The following is a 22,955-nucleotide window of genomic DNA, read 5'->3' on the forward strand; positions in this document are numbered from 1 at the left end:
GGGTGTGTCAGAGGCAGTGCGGTTGGCGCAGGATAGAGCAGGGTTTAGGGCTGTTGTGCATAGGGTCGCTATGAGTCGGAAACGACTCGACGGCACATAATAACAACAACAACATATATATATAATCTCCAACATAGTACTGCTTATCATGCCCAAAACTTATCATTGATTCTTTCACTATTACTTCTTTACATCAAAGCTCCTTTCTCTTCCTTTCTTGTTTCAAATTACAATAATAATAATAATTATTATTCTTTTTCTCTTAAAAGGGTCGTAAGTGCACATCTTACAAAAATATTTTCTCAAAAATGGGAATTTCCTAGTGACTTTCATCTTGGGCCATACACTTTGGATATACAGTTGTCCAAATGACGAGTAACAATTTTCTGATATCACATCACACAGACTGGTAATATGATAGAAAAGATAGAGAATGCATTACAAGAAAATGACACACTAGGGCATTCAGTGTCACAGAGCTCACATCATATAATCCAACCTAATCAGATTACGTTTTGATTACCATACAAGGCAGATGTGTCCAACGTATAATATCACTCTTCTCAGCCAGCCAACCAGCTATCATATATCTCCAGCACCATGAGTAACCAAATGTCACTGTTACACTGTTATGCATATACCTTGAACTGAAAACTAAGGTTACTAACTTGTAAATCTATTACTTCTTCCTCTGTTTTATTATCAATACTTATTTAGTTCCATGCATAACCACATTAATCTCATTATAAATTATTATTGGGACTTAAAGGCAAACAAACACTGCCAACTTTGTTTTAGCAGCAGTTTTCCTGTAAAAACTTCATATTAAACTAAAATCAGATAGTAAATACTGAAGCACATTCAAATTTTTTTAATCTACGGAGGAAAATATAAGAAAAATTAATCAAGCAACTCTTGATCATAAAACCAAAACCGAATTCATTGTTTTGTGTTGTTTCTGACTCATAGCAACCCGATAGGACAGAGCAAAACTGTCTTTAGATTTGCGAAGCTATAACCTTTAGCAAAACAGATTGCCACATTCTTCTCCCATGACTCTGCTGGAGATTTCGAATCATTAATTTTTCAGTTAAGACTGAATCTCTCCTATTATATGACCTATTTCCATTACAGTAGCAACTCACCACTAATACTATTTATTAATTTTTCCATTAGTCTCTTTTAAAGGTATATTGACTAACTTAAAGAAAATTGCACATTAGTATTAAAAAACCCAAAGAAATAGTACTTGTACTAAATAGAAATAAACGCTAAAATGAAATGCAAAGCTCTTAACAAATTTCAGTACATGTGAAACAGATGGATAAATGATAACAAATGAAGCAGACCAGAAGAATCAGCAAAATGAAGAGGAAATCATATAATCAATATGTTAAATGTTCATGAATTAAAGTCACCAGGACTGATGGAAGTAGGGATTGAGGAGAATAGAGGTAAAATAAAAAGGATTGGTTGAAGACCTTTGTTAAAAACAATCTAATCATATGGTACTATTAATCAAGAAAGGATTATTTTAGAAGACTAAAAAATAAAACCCCAAAAATTCTGGAGGAAAGGATAATAACATGAATAAAAATTGCTGAAGGACAATCTTAGTTTGCCAGAGGGGAAAAAATAGCAAAATATACAAAGAGATAGAAAAAGGAAGGAAAAATAAAATTAAAGGATACTTTTATTTTGGTTAAATACCATATGTATATGTTGTCAAGTAAGTATTATCATACCTTTTAAGTTTATTAATTTATGCATTAATCAAATATGTTCTATACACCAAATGCAAAACCAGGTCCTAAAATTTCTTCAGGGATGTCAGTTTTTAATTTCTCATAATTTATTAGTTTTCTTCTGGAAAATGTTGTATATTTCTTTTATATTAGCATGACAATTATATTTGTATTCATTAATTCCTAGTGGTATCTCCTATGTCATAGCAAATGACTAAATGTTAGGGGTATTATTTCAAATGTTTTTCTTGAGGAAAAAATGGATACTATTCAAAAGATGAAATAATTGCAGTAAGCATTATAATCTATTTTGGAGGTCCCAGTAAGTTTGTATTAAATTTTCTGCCAAAATTTACAAACAGTATTCACACTTACCCTTAAATTGGTGTAGAAACTTGTTTAAGTTGAGATTTTAATGAAAGTTTATAAACAACTTGGATTTCCAAGTTATTATTTGTTGCACATTTTGCTCTCTGCCCCCCATCCCAGTATGCTTTTTTCTTTGGGAAAAAAGTTCTTTCATTGTTATACAGTCCCCATTCCCCAGACCACTTCACTAGGCAGCTCTTATTGTAGACCCTTACCATGCCAATAATACTTAATCATATATTCCTTTTATACAGTTCTTTCCCTTATTTGTTTCAATGCCCTGTACATTATTTATCCCCTCTTTTCTCAGTTTCTCCCCAACATCCATGTCAGTCTTGTTTCATAACAGTAGTATTACATAGTATTTGTCTTTTTGTGACTGAGATATTTCACTCAGCATAATGTCTTTCATGGTCTTCCATTTTGTATAATAGTTCATGAGTTCTTTGTTTTTCAATGCTGCATAATATTCCCCTGTATGAATATACCACACCTTCTCTATCCATTCATTTGTGGATGGACACTTGGGTTGTTTCTGTCTCTTTGCTTAACAACGCAGCAATAAACATGGATGTACATAAATCTGCTTGGGAGGCAGTTCTGATTTCTTTAGGGTATATTCCCACTAGTGGAATTGCTGGTTCAAATAGTATTTCTATTTGCAACTTTTTGAGAAAGTGCCATACTGCCTTCCATAGTGGTTGTATCATTTTACATTGCCACCAACAGTGAATAAGGATTCCAGTTTCTCGACAACCTCGCCAGCATGTGTTGTTTGCTGCTCTCTTGATTTGCCATTCTTACTGGGTCAGATGATATCTCATAGTTGTTTTTATTTGTCTCTCTCTTAGAACTAGGGATCTTAAACAGTTTGTTCACCATCTGAATGCCTTCTTTGGTGAATGAAGTGTCTGTTCATATCCTGTGTCCATTTTTCAATTGAGTTGTTTATCTTGTGGTGCTTGAGTATTCTATTAATTATAGATATAATTCCCTTATCAGACATGTCATTACTAAATATTTTTCCCAGTCTGAGGCTTCCCTTTTTATCTTGTTGGAGAAGGTGTTGGATGTGTATAGGGTTTTGATTCTTAGAATGTCCCATTCATCTATTTTATTCTTTCCTGGTTGTTGGTTTTTCAGGATGCTTGGAAGACTGTTCATGTTGTGGATTAGGGCTTCTACGGTTCTTCCAAGCTTTTCTCTAATGAAACTTATAGTCCTTGGTTTTAGTCCTAGGTCCTTGATCCACTTTGAGTTGGATTTTGTGTATGGTGTGAGGTGTGGCTCTTGCTTGTGTTTTCTGTAGATAGTTTTCCAATTTTGCCAACATCATTTGTTTAAAAGGCTGTTGTTTCCCCACTTAACTGATTTCATCTCCTTGTCAAAAATCCATTGTCCATAGGTAGATGGGCTGATTTCTGGGTTCTAAATTCTATTCCATTGATCTATGTGTCTGTCATTGTACCAGTAGGATTTGAAATCAGGGAATGCCTTGTTTCTCCTTTTAAGGAGTGCTTTGCTTATTCAGGGTCTCTTTTCATTCCAGATGAAATTGGAGATTGCCTTTTCCATTTCATTGAAGAATGGAATTGGTATTTGTATTGGGGTTGCATTGAACTTGTAGATTGCCTTTGGTAGAATTGTCATGTTCACTATATTGAGCCTTCCTATCCAAGAGCAAGGTATATTCTTCCATTTCTCCAGATCTCTTTTTGTTTCTTGTAGTAATGTTTTGTAATTTTCTTGGAATAGACCCTTTGTGTTTCTAGTTAGATTTACTCCCAAATATTTAATGTTGTGATTAGCTATTGTGATGGGTTTTGTTTTTCTTAGCTCCAATTCTATATTCTCTTTGTCACTATAAAGAAATCCAATTGATTTTTGTATGTTGATCTTTTATCCTGCCACATTGCTGACTTGGTAAACTAAACACTGGTTTTTGTTTTAACTAAAGTTAGAACAAAGTATATAAGGAGAACAGAGAGATGGAAAGTGTGTGTGTGTGGTGGGGGGAAAGATGAGGAAAGGAAATATAAAGAAATTTTTGTCTTTCACAGAGGAATGTCAATAGAAAATACCTACAAAGGAAAACTAAGCATATTAATCATAAAATTAAACTAGGAAGATCTGGCAGCCTAGTTGTAAGAAGCTGTGCTACAATCCCAAAGCCATCTGGTTTGAATCCACCAGCTGCTTCATGAAAGAATAATGGACTTTCTCCTCCCTTTTGATTAACTGCCTCTAAAAAAAAAACAAAAAACCAAACAAAACAACCACTGGAGCATCAGCTATGGGTCAGTTCCAACTCAACAACAAAAAACAGTAATATTAAAATAGCTAAACAAAGTGAATATGCTATGCTCTAGTAAGGGGTAGGTAAGAAAATGGGCAAATGAGATTATGGCTAGTCTACTTGCAAGACCTCTTGAGGAAATCTTCTCCAATCAGAAGAGTTGGAATTCTTCCATAAGCCAGGCCTCCCCCCAACCCGGTGAAATACAGGACATGTTTCAGGACAGGAACAGTAGCAGTAGCTGGACATTTCTTCATGTGTGTGTTTGCCATCTGATTATCTTCTTTTGTGAAGTGTCTGTTCATATTCTGTGCCCATTTTGTGACTGGGTTTTTAACCTTTATCTTGTTGTGGTCAATCTTTCTTTTCTTAATGTTGAGCTTTAATCCATAAGGAGGATTACAGCCCTTGACCTTCTGCAGCAAGCACTTTAGATCTCCTTCAGATTCAGCAAGCAAGGTTATGTTATCTACATATCATAGGAAAGAGTGATACCAGGTTGTTTCTTAAAGGCAAAAATTGTGAAACTCCATCTCACACACTTTGAGCATGTTATCAGGAGAGATCTGTCCTTGGAGAAGGACATCATGCTTGGAAGGTAGAGGGTAGGGCAGGAGAAGAAGGACCTGAATGAGATGGATTATCACAGTAACTGTAGCAATGAGGACAGAATTGTCAGAGACAGTGAGAATGACTCAGGATAGGTCAGGGTTCAGAGCTATGAGTCATAATCAACTAGACGACATATAACAATAATAACAAAGCTATGAAAATAAAAGCAGTTTATGACTTGTACATATATAGACAGATCAGTAGCACAAACTAGAAAATCAATAGATATATCATAAATAATAAATATATGTGGGAATTGAGCACATGAAAATAGAACTTTCTTACTTAGTTGAGAAAAACACAGTATTCAACATTCAGGTGTTGAAATAATTAAGTAAATAGAAAATATCATCTGAACAGATTAATATATCACTCTTCCTACTAAAACAATGTCTGGACAAATAAAACTTTAAATGTTAAAGATGAAACAATAAAAGTACTTCACGAGAACTTGGGCTAAAACTTTATTAACATCCTTGGAGTTGGTCAAGCAAGATCAAAATATCAAAAGCCATAAAAGAAAAAAGTAATACATGTCTTGTTTCAAAATATAGCTTGGCAAAACAGACAAGAACAAGAGCCAAGAACAAACTAAAGATTGAGGAACAAATGACCTACTGGGCACATATTTGTGATCACATAAAATTACTGATTTCCCTAAAATATAAGAAAGAGTTTAGTTGTCCAGATTTTCCTCTTTTTCCCTTAAAGAAGCCAAAAATTTAAAGTTTAATGTGAATTTCCACATTTTAAATGTTGACAATAATTCAAATCCAAAAAAACTCTGTTGGCCAAAGAAAACTCATCATAGGGAACCCAGTTTAGGGAATTCATGTGCAGACTGACAGCAAAGCAGAATGCAATCTGAGTTTAGAGGCCTTTAATTCACCAGCCATTACTTGGGAGAAAGAGGGAGAATTAAGATTTATAGCCTCCAAAACCTGATGTAGAGAGGCCATGAGTTGGAACCGATCAAAGCAGTGGCTTTTTGGTTTTCCTTGGACTGGTACACAAGGAAGAAATTAGAATTCTTCCTGGTTGTCAAAAGTCATTTCTAAATTAAATATGTGCACATGTACACACCCATCCCCAAAACAAATATTAGTTCTCAGGCATAGAGAACTATCTGGAGTTCTATTAAGGAAGAAAATAATTTTTCAAAAGCAGAGAACGTGAAAGATGACACTTTGTTTTTTACAGTTACATCCAAAATAATGGTACTTTCTTCTTCCCTGCAGCTAATCTTCCAACAGAGCTAAAAAGGTCTTTAGGCCCAAGAAAGAGAAACCAACATAGAACTGTAGTATCTTTGAAACTAGCCCCTTCTTTGCACTTAGGCCAAGTAAGATCCCTTGACAATCTATCTTTTCCAGAAGAAGAAAGGCAATATGTAAAACAGGAGTTCTCTTGCATAAGTAACACTCACCCCAAAATGACTGTAAGGTTAGAGTAAGGGCTAGTTCTCCCTCAACCAAACTCTCTCTCTCTCTCTGTGTTTGTTTATGAACACATGCATATGCATATATGCCTTTGTGTGTTCTAATGTGTCTGTGACTAGGATGGATGAAAAGATGTCCACTTTAATGCTAGTAGTTATCTTGGATGATGAGTTTAGCGGTGATTTTGCTTTTCTTCTAAGTGATTTTCAGTATGCTTTATTATAGGTGCATTGAAGCTGTATTGGTCTCACCAATAAGAAAAAGGAGAATCGATGCTACAAGAAAAATTTCTAAGTTATAACAAAACTGCAGTGAGAAAAATCTAATGATCAATGAGAACAATCTACTTGAGGGTGAAAAAGTCCAACATAGAGAAGAGATGACTTGCATCTCTGGCCTCACAATCACCCTGTCTAAAGTCAGATACAAAATCAGAATCATAGAAACAGATTAACAGATGTGGTGATGATGAAAATGAGAACTGTAGAGATAAAAACAAACCCAAAAGCAGTCATAATATGAACATCAAATTATGAGCTGAAAATTTATTTGTGATGTATAAAAGAAAAGATCAATACACTTGTTCATTAAAGAGTCCTGTGTTGCACTGCTAACCAAAAGGTCAGAGGTTCACACACACCAGCTGGTGTGTGGAAGAAAGACGAGCAATCTCCTGCTGTAAGGACTTACAGCCTAGGAACTCCTGTGAGAGGGTCGCAGTGAGTAGTAGGATGGGACCTAATGACAGTGGCCACTTGTAGCCACTATATGAAATGAAAAACCATGATTTTAGATAAAAAGAGGACAATCTCAAAATAAGGGATAATCCTTAAAAAGATAATGAGAGAAGAACTACAAATGGTTAAAAATACATGAACACAGACATTGAAACTAGTGAATAATGTAAATTAAAGCAGTAAATATCAAATAGGGGTCATCATTTTGCCATAAGGGGTAATTCTTAAAATGATAATTAATGAGAGGAGAACTACAAATGGCGAAAAAATACATGGCACATACATTGAAAACAGTGAATAATGCACATTAAAGCAGTAAATATCAATTAGGGGCAATCATATTGGCATAAATTATATTTAAACACTCCATGCTGTTGAGTAGAAACTGACTTGTAGATAACACTCCACTGGGGTTGAAGCTGTAAGTAGTACAGCAGGACATAGCTCATCTTTTTCCCAAGGAGTCATTAGTGGATTTGAACTACAGAGAGGCATGGTCTTTGAGTTTGCAGTGAAATGCCCTTTGGACTCTTTAGAGAACTCTCTAAAAATTAAACATATGTAAATAATTATTGTATAAAGTGTTGAGTAGTGAAAAAACACATTTGTTTAACTTTCTTGAAATTTTCTGCAAAGGTATTACAAAGGCTTTGATTTAGCAATACCATTTTCAAAGGCTCATCCTAAAACAAAATTGTACAAAAATCATGCATGAAAATAAACATATAACAACAATATTTAGAAGACAAATTAAACTGTCAGTAAAGTTAGTGAGCTAAATTATGACATGTTAGGATTACTGATGCACAGTGACTCCACGTGATAGAATAGAATTGCCAAATAGGTTTTCTTTGACTGTAAGCTTTATGGGAGCAGATTACCAGGCCTTTCTCCCTTGGAGCTGCTGCGTGAGTTCAAATTGCCCACTTCTTGTTTAGCAGCCAGTCATTTATCCTTTGGGTCACTAGGACTCCTTAAATCATGACATCATTGTGCATATGATTGAATTTTATGAAACAATCTGGATTCCTATCTATTAACATGGATATATATTGATGACCTACTCATGCATGAGGCAGTGAGCTGTGGTTCAGGAAGACAAAGCAAAGTTTTATAATGAAATCTTCAAAGAGCTAGAGTCAGAAAATCAAAAGGGCCAAACTTGCTCGGCATTTCTTAAACTGAGGGAACTGAAAAACAAAGTCAAGCTGCAAATTGCAATACTTAAAGATGTGAAAGGAGAATGTTGAATTACCAAGGAAACATTAAAAAAAATAAAGATGGAGTACACAGTCACTATACCAAAATAATTGGCTGACACAGAAGAATTTCCTAAAACAACATATGATCAAGAGCCAATGGTGATGAAGGAGGAAGTTCAAGCCGCTCTGAAGGAACTGGGAAAAAACAAGACCCGAGGAATTGATGGAATACCAATTGCCATATTTCAACAACAGCTGCCATCCTGGACATACTCACTAGGTTGTGCCAGGAAATTTGGAGGACGACTCCCTGGCCAATGGACTGGAGGAGATCCATATTTAGTCCTACTCCCCCCAAACTAGTCTCTACAGAGTGTGAAAATCATCAAAAAACACCACTAATATTACACAATCAAAATTTTGGTGAAAATTATCCAAAACCAACTGGAGCAGTACTTCAACAGAGAAATACTAGAAATATAAGCTGGATTTAGAAGAAGTCGTGGCACTAAAGACATCAATGCCAATGTCAGATGGATCTTGGCTGAAAGCAGAGTGCCAAAGGAATGTCTATCTGGGTTTCATTGTCTATACAAAGGAATTTGACTGTGTGAATCACAACAAATTGTGACTAAACTTGAAAAGAATCAGAATACCAGAACACCTGATTGTGCTCATGTGAAACCTATATTTGGACCAGGAGACAGTCATCAGAACAGAGCAGGGAAACTCTGCTAGATTCAAAATCAAGAAGGGAGTATATCAGAGATGCATTCTGTCTCCATACCTTGTCAATCTCTATGTGGAAGAGATCATTCGGGAGGTTGGACTTTATGAGGAGGAATGTAGCATCAGTCTTGAAAGAAGACTCATCAACAATCAGCATTAACATATGACACAACCTTGCTTGCTGAAACTGAGGAGGACCTGAAGCATTTGCTAAAGAAGGTCAAAGACTATAGTCTTCAATATGGACTGAAGCTCAACATCAAGAAAACAAAGATTCTCGCCACTGAGCCAATTGGCAGCACCATGATGGAGAAGAGATTATTGATAATAATTTCAGCTTGCTCAGCTCCACAATCAACACTCTTGGCACCAACAGTCAGGAAATCAAAAGATTAATTGCACTGGGAAAATCTGCTGTCAGGGACCTCTCCAAAGTGCTGAAAAGCAATGACGTCAGTCTAGAGACTAATGTGCCTGATCCAGGCCATGATCTCTGCAATTACTTGCTTTGCATCAGAAATCTAGACAATAAATAAAGATGACAAAAGAATCAATGCCTTTGAGTTGTGGTGCTGGAGAAGAGTACTGAATATACTATGGACCCCAGGAAAACAAAAAAGTCTGTCTTGGAGAAGGCGAAAGCCAATTTCTCCTTGGAGGTCAGGATTTTGAAGCTCCGTCTCACATACTTTGGGCACGTGGCCAGAAGAGAACAGTTCTTGTTCATTATGCTTGGAAAGGTGGAGGGACAACACAAGACAGGACGAGCCAGGATGAGATGAATCGATGTAGTAACTGGAGCCATGGGATTAGGTGTGTCAGGGACAGTGAGACAGGCTTAGGCTAAGGCAGGCTTCAGAACTGTTGTGCATAGTGTAACTATAGTTGCAGTAACTTGATCACACATAACAACAACATTGCAATCAATGATGGAGCTCTGGTGACCTAGTGGTAAGGAGCTGTGATACCAACCCAAAAGCACTTGGTTCAAATCTACCAACTGCTCCACAGGAGAAAGATGGACAATCTCCTCCCATGAAACTTACTGCCTCTGAAAACCCACTGAAAGGACAGCTATTAGGTTGTCCTGACTCAATCAGTGGAGGTAACTCTAGTCGTCTGCCCTGTAGGGAGTTGCGCTGCTGACAGAGAGCTCTTTTCTAGTTATTCTTTGAGGAAGAAAGATGAGCAATCTCCCAAGTGATTTACACTCTCACAGACTGTGGAGGGTGAGCTATGAGCCAGTTCTGACTTGAAAACAATGAGTTGGGGTTTTTTAATTTATTTTTTTAATTGTAATTAGTATGTGTATGTAAAGGGGGGAAAGAAAAACCAAACAAACCACCTCTGCAATGGGGTCAGGGCAGAACTCACTGCAATGTTACAATGAATGGTTAATTCTGATAAGATCCAGTGCATTCAGAGTGGCATGGCCATAGACCATGGTTAACTCTGGAATGATATTTCCAATTGTCTTTACTATCTCCATTTGATTATATTTTTAAATCTCTCCTTGTGGTTGTGATTAGGTGTCACGGAGTCAGGACCCTCTAGTAGGTTTTCAGAAGCTGTAAATCGCATGAGAGGAGAGTGTCTATCTTTCTCCTGCTGAACTGACTTGTAGTTGACCCACTGGGGTTTTGAAACTTTAAATAACATGGGAAGAACAAGCTGTCATGGGAAGCCCTTACCACTAGGCCACTAAGCTCCCTTCATGTTTCTTAATTGTCTTAAAAATAAAAAATCTTAGAGAAAATAACTTAACTGCTAAAATTTGACGTATATAAGAACTGTAAAACCCAAAGTTCAAGACCTAGGCCAGATAGAACACAAAAAGAAAAAAACCCAGGAACATGACAAAGCATTGCATTTCTAGAGATAGATAGATTTAAACCAGACATGCTTTTCTTGCTTTAGAATTTGGAACTTGTATCAGATGCTTCCTTCGACACTCTTCACAGGGTAAATTCTATGATTCTTGTCATTTTAAAACAGTCTTTGATGTTTGCATAAGATTATAAATCAAGGAAAGCATTTTACAAATTATAAACATCTCTGCCTTTCTTTAAAAATGTAGATTGCTCACAAAAAAAATTAAGCCTTTGGGGGAAGACTTTAAAAACTCCCATCTTTCAAAAGCATTCTTGGCTGCTACGTTGCTGGCTGCAGCTGCAGTGCACTTGACATTGCTTTTTACTCTTTTGTGCGGCAGTGTGTGTGCCTCCTGATTCAGGAGAGAGGAACAGGATGGAAAAATAACTCGTTGCAAGCATGACTTTGATGTTCATCCAGCCACACACTGTGATCGTGCCTCCTCTTTTACAGTCCTCAAGCACAGAACAGGCTAGAGGGACACATACTGCCATGCAAACTCCCACACAGCAGGATTGTTACAAAAGCTGTTGCAATCTTTTAAAGCAGGAGTTCAATACAATGTGGTGTTTGTTTTAAGTGTCCTGTGTGGAGGAGCCAGTGCATGCTAATTGTCTAGAGAAAAGAAAAAAAATCTCATTCTTCTCTAAATGTCTTTCACCCTCTTTTGATTTTATTCTTTCCTCCTTTTAGCTAAAATGACCTAAACTATAGAACTAGAAACCCAGGCAGAATTTACAGCATATGAAGTTCTCTAACCACTCAGCCATGTGACTTTCCAGTCCCAGGCATAACAGGAATATTTGCATACAACAAGGTGCTCCCTATTAATTACCATTGATGTGAAGCCAGGAAGGGTCTGGTGAATGAAAGGATCAAAACACACAAGTTATTGTCACTCTTCTATTACACACCTTTTCTAATTTGAGTCCAGCCCCACCCGCATTACCCCAGACACTGAATCAATCCACCTCATAGAGGGTCTTCCCCTCCTGCGCTGTCCCTCCATCCTTCCAAGCATGATGTCCCTCTCCAAGGACTGGTTCCTCCTTGCAACATGTCCAAAGTATGTTAGATGGAGCCTCAGAATCCTTGCCTCCAAGGATCCACCCACTTTAATCCTCTCAGGATGAACCTGTTTGCTTTCTGGGCAGTACATGGTGCAGTAAATACTCTTCTCCAGCACCAAAGCTCAAAGGCATCAATTCTCCTTCTATCCTCCCTAGTCATTGTCCAACTCTCTGATGCTTAACAAGTGATTGCAAAGACCATGGCATGTATCAGGCGCACCTGAGTCTCCAGAGTGACACCACTGCTCTCCAGCACTTTGGAGAGGTCTCTAACAGCAGACTTTCCCATCACAATACGTCTTTAAATGTCATGGCTGCTGGTGCCAAGAGTGTTGACCGTGGAGCCAAGCAAACTAAAGCTGTGACCAATCTCAATCTCTTCATCGTCCATCCTGATGCTGCCAATTGGTCCAGTGGTGAGTATCTTTGTCTTCTTGATATTGAGCTTCAATCCAGATTGAAGACTGCAGTCCTTGACCCTCTGCAGCAAGCAATTTAGGTTCTCCTCAAGCAGAGTTGTGTCATCTGCAAAACGCAGATTATTGATGGATCTTCCACCAATCCTGATGCCACACCAAAAAGGCACTCAGTCCTCCCCGGATTTATTTATTTTTACACACATACACACATGTGTATTATATTTATTTTTTATTATATTTCTTTGTATATATTTGTATATATAAATCCTGGGAGAACTGAGTGCCTGGTTGGTGGACCAAAAATCAACTTTGAAGTTTAGTGAGTACAGCTTTGATCTGGAGGGTCTCCTGTCTGGATTCTAATCCCTCCACCTCAGCTCTAGGATTCTGTCCTCATGCTGCTCTGCGCTAAAATGTTAATGGCGAGGATTTATGGTTTAAATTAACATAACTTTCATCTTGACAAATTTTATTTCTTGACATAAATTCTCAGGAGTTTACAATAAACACTCAAAGCAAATGTATGCACACAGACTGGGAAATCCAAACTTTAGATAATTGTTGACTTCATAAGTGTGGTTTAAAGTCTTAGTAAATTTGAGTTGGTATTTCAAGTGGTATCACCTTCTAACTAATAGATTGGATATGTTTGTCTTTGAGAAAACTAAGTGATTTCGGAAGAGTGTGTGTCTATAGTTTTCAAATAATCATTTTTATAGCTATTGCATTGCCAATCCAAAGGATAAGCTACTGCAGTTTGAATCACCAGCCACTGTGGAAAAAAGATGGGTAATCTCCTCTCATTGTTATTTATAGCCTCAGAAACCCAAATGGAGGGTGGCTATGAGTTTAAACCAAAGAAAAGACAGTTTAATTTTTTGTGTTTTGGGGTTTTTTTAATGACCAATTCTATAATTTAATATTTTATTTCCATTTTTTATACTGTTGTTGTTACTGTCTTCGAGTCGAGCATGACTCATAGCTACTCTATGAGCAAAAGGCTTGAAGCCCCTCTACAACTATCGACATTTATCAAAGTACATAGAGTTTCCAGAGGCATGATGTTTAGGAAGTGGATGCTACTGCTTCCAAACCTGTCATAGCATGTTACTGTTCATTGAGTCACCTGCAATGCATAACAACCCTATGTACAGCAGCTCTGTCCTGAGCCAGTCTCAAGAATTCTGAAACACAAACCCCCATTACTCCAGTTACTGTATCAATCCATCTCATCCAGAGTCTCCCTCTTCTGCACTGTCCCTCAATGCTTCTGAGCATGATGTCCTTCTCCAAGAATCAATATCTTCTGGCCACATGCCCAAATTAACTAAGGTGGAGCTTCAAAATCCTAACCTCCAAGGAGAGACTTGGTTTCACACTCTCTAAGACAGACTTATTTGTTTTCTTGGCAGTCCATGGTATGTTCAAGACTCTTCTCCAGCACCACAACTTAAAGGCATCTATTTGTCTTCTGTCATCCTTAGTCATTGTCCAATTCTCTGAAGCATAACAAGCAATTGGAAAGACCATGGCCACACATTATTATAATAATATAATAATGCAGCAACAGCTTCTGCAGAGAACCAGAAGCCGACATGAGACAGAACTGACTCAGGACTGCTGCCTGAAAGAGCAAGAGTCAGAGATCTTTACCCAAACTTGCTAGAGGACTGAGGAAAAACACCATAATTGGCAGGTGTAAGCGTTGCTGTGATGCTAAACACTGTGAGACACTGATGTGTCAAATGTGATAATGGTTACCCATAGTGGACAGTGTTTGGTGGAGCTTCCTGATTAAAACATGCTTGGAAGCAGGAGTGGCATTTACTTTTTTGCCTCTGGAAACTCTATGAACCTGGAGAAACAATGAAACCTATACAAGTGTTTAGGTCTTTTGTTCAGTGTCACTATGAGTCGCCTACAACTCGATAGCACTTAACAACAACACGTTTAATACATACATATATATATATATATATATATATACACATGTACACGCACATATATGCATATATGCACATAAATACACATATATACATACACACACATACACACTTGTTTTGGAAGCAGGAGTGGCATCCATTTCCTAAATAACATGCCTCTGAAAACCCTATGAATTTTGATAAATGTCAGTAGCTGTAGAGGGATTTTAGGCCTTTTGTTCACAGAGTTGCTATGAATCATGCTCGAATTAAAGGCAATCAACAACATATATACTTGCTGTTGAGTACCATCTAGTTGGAACTGACCCATAGCTGACTTGCCAGTGGGTTTTCAGAGGCAGTTAGTCACATGGGAGGAGATTACCCATCCTTAGGCCACTGGAGCGTCGTGTGTGTGTGTGTGTGTGTGTGTGTGTGTGTGTGTGTGTTTGAAAGAAGACAATATAAGAAAGACATTTAATTGTGTGCTTCAAATGCATGTGATAGGTGAACAAAGAGTAAGGAAGATAAAGTAGCATCAGTGTCTTTGAATTATGGTGTTGGGAAGAAGTGCTGAATATAGAGTGGATCGCCAAAAAATCTTGTTAGAAGCAGCACAGCCAGAGTGTTTCCTAGGCAAGGGTGATGAGACTTCGTCTCACGGATTTTGGACATGTTGTCAGTAGGAGCCAGCCTCTGGAGACAATATCCTGTTTGGACAAGTGGAGGGTCAGAGAAGAAGAGGAAGACCCTCAATGAGATATAACAACACAGTGGCAATAACAATGGGCTGGAGCACAGCAACACATGCTCAGGGAAAGTTTAGAACTGCTGTACGGAGGGTCTCCCTGAGTGAAGTTGGTTTGGCAGCATCTAACAATAACATTTATACAGGTGCTTTTCTCCATAAATCATATGCATCTATGCTGATGACATCTCATATTTCTCTATACTAATAAGGAAACATTTCTTTTATATATTAATCTATACAACTCTTCCAAAAAACATGTTATTAATGTGGAATTTTAAGACTACTGGTACTTTTAGAAGATATGTTTTTGCCTACATTACAAGCCATTCCCAGATAGTAAAGTAGATCATACCCTAAGATCTTCTAAAAACATTCAGGAAAGCCTATTAATAATTGCTTAATATAAAGGATCATCTTGGAAAGTTGTAAATTAACATTGAAATTTAATACATCTGTGATATCTGGAGTAAAAGTCTTTGAAAACTTACTAAAAGTGATAAAAATATCTGCACAAATTCATTGTTATTTAGACAGGAATTTTTAACATATTTTTCATATGACTTTTATATTTTACTTTTTTGCTATTATTAAAAGAAAATACTTACTCTTCCATGTATATTTTCCTGTAAGAGAAGGGGAAATAAAGTGAAATAATGTAAATTTACATATTTTAATAACATCCAACTGTTAAAACATTTACCTCTTTATTACATAAAATACGTAACTTTCATGACTGTCCATCCTATATAACTATCTTTATTATTTTTTAATCAGTTCTCTAGAATTTTGTTTTAGTATATATATAGTTTTTAGTCCATACTTTTTTTTTTTATTTTGTGTGAGTGTGCCGTCAAATCAGATCTGACTGGTACAGGAGGATATTGCGACTCCTTCTCCGGCAGAGCGTCTCGTGGATTCTAGTCCATACTTTTTTTATAAAGTTAAATACTATTCATGCTGATTATAAGTAGGAAACTAGACAATTTGGAAACAAATGGAATAAAGTTTCTTTCATTTAATGAAAAAAACTCTTTGGCATAGCAATAGGGGAAATCAAGATTATAAAGGAAATGTTTCATTAACTTGGCAGAAAACTATTATCAACTACTCTATATTATCTCTGTATATACTATTATACAGATTGCAAACAATTTGCAAACAATTAATCTAATGCATAAAGTACTTGCCACTAAAATATTCACCAAGTATTGCTAACTTCTGTGGCTTACATTTTGCTCTAATAAACCCAAATTCCATGCCAGGCAAGGCTCTACTTCATTTCCTATTAGTCACTCACCTCATCTGCGACAACCACACAGATACCCCCCTATTTCCAAAACCGCCCTCCTGCTCTAGGTCTTTGAGCGTGCTATTCTTCCTGCTTGGATCTATATTCCTAGAGGTATTTTTGCATCTTACTCCATGCCAGGCTTACCCTCAAATGTCCCTTCTTATTGAAGCCTCCATGTTTCAGTGATTAAAGCACTGGGAGACTAATCAGAAGGTTCTTGGTCTCCATAAGAATTTATACCTTCAGAAAACATGTGGGCGATTCTTTCCTGCCTTACATGGTCAATATGAGTTGAATTAACTCGATGGTAGTAGATTTGATTTGGAATTAAAGGCTCCTTTGATTAAAGAAGAAAAAACAAAACCACAGAGTTGTACCATGTGCATAGTTGTGCCGTCTTTGATCAAGGAAAAAAACCCAAAACCCAAACACAAAGAGTTACACCCTATGCGCCAGTTGTACCCCTTTACTTTTTATAACCATTTGTCTGCTTTATTTCTCCGCATATCGGCTGCCATGTTATAATATAGCATATGCCTTTTTTACTGTGCTTATTACATATCTTTCTCCTCCACAGGGGCAGATTCGTATTTTCTTACACCAGAATTTTAGAAGCAGACATTATCCCAGAATAGGAAAACTCGTTAAACTCATTGCCGTTGAATCAGAACTGACTCATAACTGGCTCTCCTTTAGGTTTCCCAGGCTGTAAATTACACAGGAGGAGATTGGCTATCTTCCTTCTGAGGAACCGCTGGTGTATTCCAACAGCCAGAGAGAGGCACCAGTGAAAAGATCAGCTATGGGTCGGGTCTGGCTCGAAGGCAGTGAGAGAGAAAACAAGACTCTTAGAGACTTTGTCCAAACATGATGCCAAGTGAGAAGGGACAGAAAACATTTCCAAAGTGGATCCTTTCTACTTTTTTTACTTGGAACAGTTCATTAGAATATGAAAAATTGTAGAATGGGGAAAGCAAGTTGAAGTCTGCTTTTAGAGTTTGTATTTATAAGCTTTTAGTTTCCTCCTTGAGGGACCTGTGACAGTAGCAATGGGATCAAAGTGTCTAGATGAATGAAAGAAGTTGGAAGTTTTCCTCCTGAGAATGGTTGTCTTGCTTAGGAAAAAGAAACATATAAATAAATTTATAATAACTAGACATGATGCTCACTGCTAACCCGAAGGCTGTGCTTCTCTGGTGGTTTGGGTCCACCAGTAACTACACAGAAGAAGGATGGGTCATTTCTTCTCGCCAGATTTATGGTTTCAGAAACCTGAGGTAGAGTTAGCAAGGCATGAGTTCTAACTCACTCGCAATGAATTTGAGACGTAGGTGTGTGCGTGGGTGTGCGTATGGTGTTTTAAAAGAAAGCTAGAAACGTACCCTCCACTCATCAAAATTTATAAAATCTCTTTTGTACTTTTTCTATTACAAAATAGAAATTTTTAGAGCCTTTGAAATGCAGAGAGGGAATTTCGGAGTTATTTATAACCAGAAAAACAGAAAAGAAAAAAAAAGACAGCAGACTATTCAAATTATAGCTTTGCTTGCATCTATAGCTATTAAATTTTTCACTTTCCTCAAAGATCAGAAACCTTAAATAACTCCAAAGAGACTAAGTAACTGGATCTTTAGCTAATAACTTTCATACATTTTGAGGCAGGATTAATGCAATATTTCACATAAATTTAGGAGTCATTAATGAGGAAGGCACAGGATAGGGAAAGGTCTAGATCTGCTGTCTATAAGGTGGCTAGTCCACTTAAAGGCACTTAACAACAATGAGATTCTCTAAATACTCAGTGGTGAGTATATAAAAATTTATAACTTTCTAATTTCTAGATCAAAGATGCAGATGTAGTGTTGTTTCTGGATGGTTTTTAGTTTTTTCTTCTTAGGGTCTCCAAATTCTGAAATTTCTGCTTGGACTGTGTTACATATTCATGAACTACATCTGCCTACTTCCAGAAAAGTGGGAGTTAAACACTGAAGGCCTGACTTCTGCCTCTAAAGTAGTTTATAACTTGAGTGCATATCAAAACATCCCTTAAGGGTGCTTGCTAATAGTACAGTCTCCTGGACTGAATTTAGTCCTCATCTCCCTTTTCCTAAAAATAAATAAATAAATAAAAATATCTGGCTTAGCATAAGATTCTACACTTTGAATAAACATGCATCTCTCGTTAACCAGATGCAGAGAATGACACAGAAACACTGCCCTAACTTTTTGCAGTAAATCATTGCCCTAACATTGCAAAATGACTAAAAATTACTTTCTGGATACAAATACTATTTTCTCTTTTAAAAGATAATAGGCTTCAAAGAATAGCCAAAGGTTATAAGCCCGAGCCCCTTACAGAGCCAGGAAATATCTCTGCCTCTCTTTTGGAAATTAGTCTTGAACTGTACCGTGACAGCTTATGGTGTGTTATTTAGATTAACTCTTGTATTGTTATTAAACTCTCCAGATGGCTTTGTTTATCTAGCCAACTAGAGTGTGTGTTTCTGGGAGGCAAGAACTATGCATATATATATATTTTTCAACATTATCTCACATTCTTAATAAATATTTATTAGGCCCTCAATAAACATTTAAATTTTAGTTAAATTGCAACCTAAGTTGCTTTAAATCTACTTTAGCTTCTGAAGCATGAAGCCACTTCTCTTTTGGATATTGCTTCAAACCAAGTTATTCCAATATCTCCTTGCAGGGCAGAAAATGAAAGCCACGCCTAATATTCATTAGAAATTGGGAACTGTGTATTTGAGTTTTGATATTTAGCCACAAGGAAAAGGCACAGCGACAGTAATAGCTTTGACTGATTACTTGGCAGGGGAAACCAAGCCCTTGGGGTGTTCCAGAATCTTTTTGGCCTATAAACCTGTTTGAAAACCTGTTTTTTAGAATTTAAAGCTTAGCTCAATCGAGGTCACTATTATAGTGATGTCAATAATTCTACTACCCTTGGCCTTTAGGCAGACCAGTGCAATTAATCATTAACTTTGTTTTCATGGAAAAGGTAACATTTAGGAAAATGTCTCTAACTTAAGTGATTTTTGTTTTGATTTTCTTTCCCTCATGTAATAGTTCTGCCAATCTTGCTTGCTTTGGATTTTGTACTTTCTAAACCATACAGCTCCTTCCAGTGCCTGAAATTATTTTCTGAAATCAGAATGGTTCTACATCCACAAGATATAGGGCGTCACCAGGGAGATAGATAACTTCAGGCTTCCAGAAAAAGAGCTAATAAGCCACTGGGCCTGAAAGTAATTTTCAGTAATTGGGACTTCACGTGGGCCCCAAATAATCTCTGACTTTTGCTGTTTTGTTACGGGCACAATTTTGAACTATACTGCCTACTAAAATGTTCTAGAAAGGCGTTTTTTCTTTAAAAATTAAAAACTCAATGGTTAATAAACTCATCTTCCACCCCCCATCTTTGATCAGGCTACTTCTTTGTGGCCAGCAGTTAGGAGCAGTGCTCAAAGTAGATTTTCTTCATCCTTCATAAGAACTTCCATTCAGAGGGTTGTAGCTGGGGTGAAGATTTAAGGTAATCATGCTATCTGTTCATCTGCTCTATTTATTATGTGAAGTCCTTTTGCTTCTCGTACAAACCTCAAACTCATCGCAGTTGAGTTGGCATTGACTCATAGCTGACATTCCAGATGATTTTCTGCTCTACATAGGACAGGAGGAAATTGTCCATCTTTCTATCAAGAGCCTGCTGGGGGATTCGAACAACCAGCAAGGTTCCACTGTTGGATTAACAATACAACTCTCTACAAACTAGACATCAGTGTGATCAAAAAGGAAAATGGCCCAAGAAAAGGTATTTATTGAGTCACGTTTTGCCATTTGTAGAAGGAAAGAGAAGTGTAAAATTTACTCAGATCCCAGACGATACCTTACTCTTCTCTAGGCAAAAAAAAGAATTTGTACATAGAAAACATGGTTTCTAACATATGACTTTATTAAGATGGATCCTACTTCAAATGCCTGTGCATTGGTTTGCTGAGCTAAACGTAAAATAATAAAGAAATTATTAACTGGGCTATTCATCACATACATATATTTAAAAGTTATCTTATCATAGTAAACTACTTACAGAGAGGGTCTATGTCTTTTTTCTATTTTTCCCCTCCTAATTCTCAGCATCTAGAACTATGCTTGGCATAAACAATAAATACTTGGAATAAACAATAAATACTTACAACTCATTGACTTTAATGAATGTAGTCTTTTCCATTGGCAAAAAAAATGGTTAGGGAACTGCAATAATTTAATGTTCACTTAAGAACACTAAAGTTAATTAATTACATAATTTATTTTTAATCTATCATGCTCAGTTTTAATACACTTTCGTATTCAATTTTGACCTAAAAAAGAAGCCTCCATAATAGTCCCAGTTAGTCCCTTGATTTAATTTTAATTCAACCACAATCTTCTCTGTCTGTATTGCTGTTAGTTATTACAGTCAGTTCAGATCCAGGGCGACCTCACATGTACAGAATGGAGCTCCCCTATAGCTTTCCAAAGCTGGGATATTTCAGAGACAGGCTTCCAGGCCTGACCTCCATGGCATCCCTGAGGGGTAAGAACCTCCAACCTTTTCAGCTTAACCGTGTTAAGCTTTTGTCCATAATGTCATTCTTGTTGTATGCCATCAAATAGGAACAAAACTCATAGCTGACCCTCCATGGGTTCTGACTCCATGGCGCTCAACAGTAACAACAAAACTGCACAGGAAGAGATAGGCTGTCAAAGTTAACACCGTACACTAAGCTGCCAGGATCCATTGCCGCTGTTGAGTGCCATCAAGTGACTCACAGTGATCAGAATATTGCCCAATTCTATACCACTTTGCCAAATTAAAAATTCAAGCTTACTACCATGTAGTCAATTCCAAGTCATAGAGACTCTTCATTACATTTCTAAGGCTGGAAATAATTGGCATTAAGGAGAATACTCTTCTTTCTCTCGTGGAGTAGCTGCCTGAGACGTGCAGCCTTTGTGTTAGCAGTCTCTCTAAAGATGCCACTGAAGCTCCCCTTTGTCCATATTAGAACTTACATTTCTGACACCTCTTCTAGTAGTAATAGAAAAGAGGTGTGCTAAAGGGTCAGTTTTACCAATGTCTTTCCTCAGTTCTTGAGCTCTTTCCAGAAGAAAATAACTTTTATTAGTAAAAAAAGACAAAATTAGAACCCTTGGGTGATATGGGGCTAGAAGAGTCATTTTGGTGCATCTGGTAGAAACCTGCCTATACAGTAATATATCAAACACCTGCCTATATGTATACATATAAATAAAATCAGAACAAAAGACAAATTGGGGCTTATTAAAAGAAAGTGGGCTAGTAAGGATTTCAAAGCCTATTTTATTCACACTTTCTTCTTCTCAGCCTGATTATTATAGTGAATAATACTTTTTGTGAGGGTAAAATAATTATGATTTTGTAGCATGGTACTTCCCAAAATTTCAGAGATCATGACTAGATGCCCTGACACTAACTTGAAGCACATCTGAACAGGGGAGTGTCTTATGTCCTCCATTCCTTGCCCTCTCTTCCTTCCATCTCACTGGGTGAAGGGAGGTGGAGGGGTATTCAGAGTCACAGGGCATGCTCTAACTTCCTGGCTCATGCATTTTAGTGGTCACAAAGTCACATGTTGTCACCTAGATTCCCTGGACTGTGGGAGCAAGCAAATAGCCACAACGTTAAGAAGAGATTTTCCCCTTCTCATCGCAGCTTTTGATACTGCATTACCCTCTCTCTGTATGGAGCCCTGAATCTCCCCCCATGTTATTTTTATTCATCCTTGTGGGGGGGAAAAAGTCAATCAAGGCTTCTAGCATGTCAGCTTTTCATAAAGGGAACACAAAGCCGAGCTCCCTGCAAGCCTCATAAAACACAGGATTTATGGGAGATCTTTCATCTACATCCATTTAAAATGTTCCCTGCTAGGCAACTGAGAGTGGATGAAAATCATCATTTGAAAAGATCTTACTTTAAGGATTGGATACAGTGGCTCAAATGCTGTTTCAGCTCTTCCTCCTTTTCATAGGACTCCAGTACACTGTGCGCCTCATCGTGATGATAACAGTAGATCTTATAAATATCTTCCAGTGGACTTTTCATCTGCAAGAATACGTCTCCTGATAAATGTAAAACAAAAAATGACATGACATCAAGTCAGAGCAATCTGGCACCTCACATGTTTAATATTTAGCAATGTTGACTAGTATTAAAAAGTTGGTCAGGTCTTGCTTTAGGAGGGGAAGAAGACTGAATGATTTTCCATGCCAGCTTTCTCTCCCCTTTCTTCCTTCTCTTTCTTCCTCCTTCACCTCTTTTCTCCTTCATTTTTCTTTTTTCTTAAAATGTCTTTCTATTTTCTTTCCTTTCTTTCTATATTTTTCCTTCCTTCCTTCCTCCCTTCCTCCCTTCCTTCCTTCCTTCCTTCCTTCCTTCCTTCCTTCCTTCCTTCCTTTCTTCCT

The 22,955-nt window shown here is 37.2% G+C and overlaps 1 protein-coding gene across 1 annotated transcript in view; it reads right to left on the minus strand.

The window, feature by feature from the left end:
- ARHGEF38 (Rho guanine nucleotide exchange factor (GEF) 38) overlaps positions 1–22,955 on the minus strand; it is a 271,058-nt gene that overhangs the window by 61,271 nt on the left and 186,832 nt on the right. Inside the window, exons 4-5 of the mRNA XM_006881117.1 lie at positions 22,466–22,613; positions 15,769–15,786 (exon numbers count right to left, since the gene is read on the minus strand). Of these exons, the coding sequence (XP_006881179.1) occupies positions 15,769–15,786; positions 22,466–22,613 (166 nt within the window). The remainder of the gene's footprint in view (positions 1–15,768; positions 15,787–22,465; positions 22,614–22,955) is intronic.

Source organism: Elephantulus edwardii, unplaced genomic scaffold (genome assembly GCF_000299155.1).
Source record: "Elephantulus edwardii isolate Elephantulus edwardi_28Jun2011 unplaced genomic scaffold, EleEdw1.0 scaffold00012, whole genome shotgun sequence".
Lineage (NCBI taxonomy): Eukaryota > Metazoa > Chordata > Mammalia > Macroscelidea > Macroscelididae > Elephantulus > Elephantulus edwardii.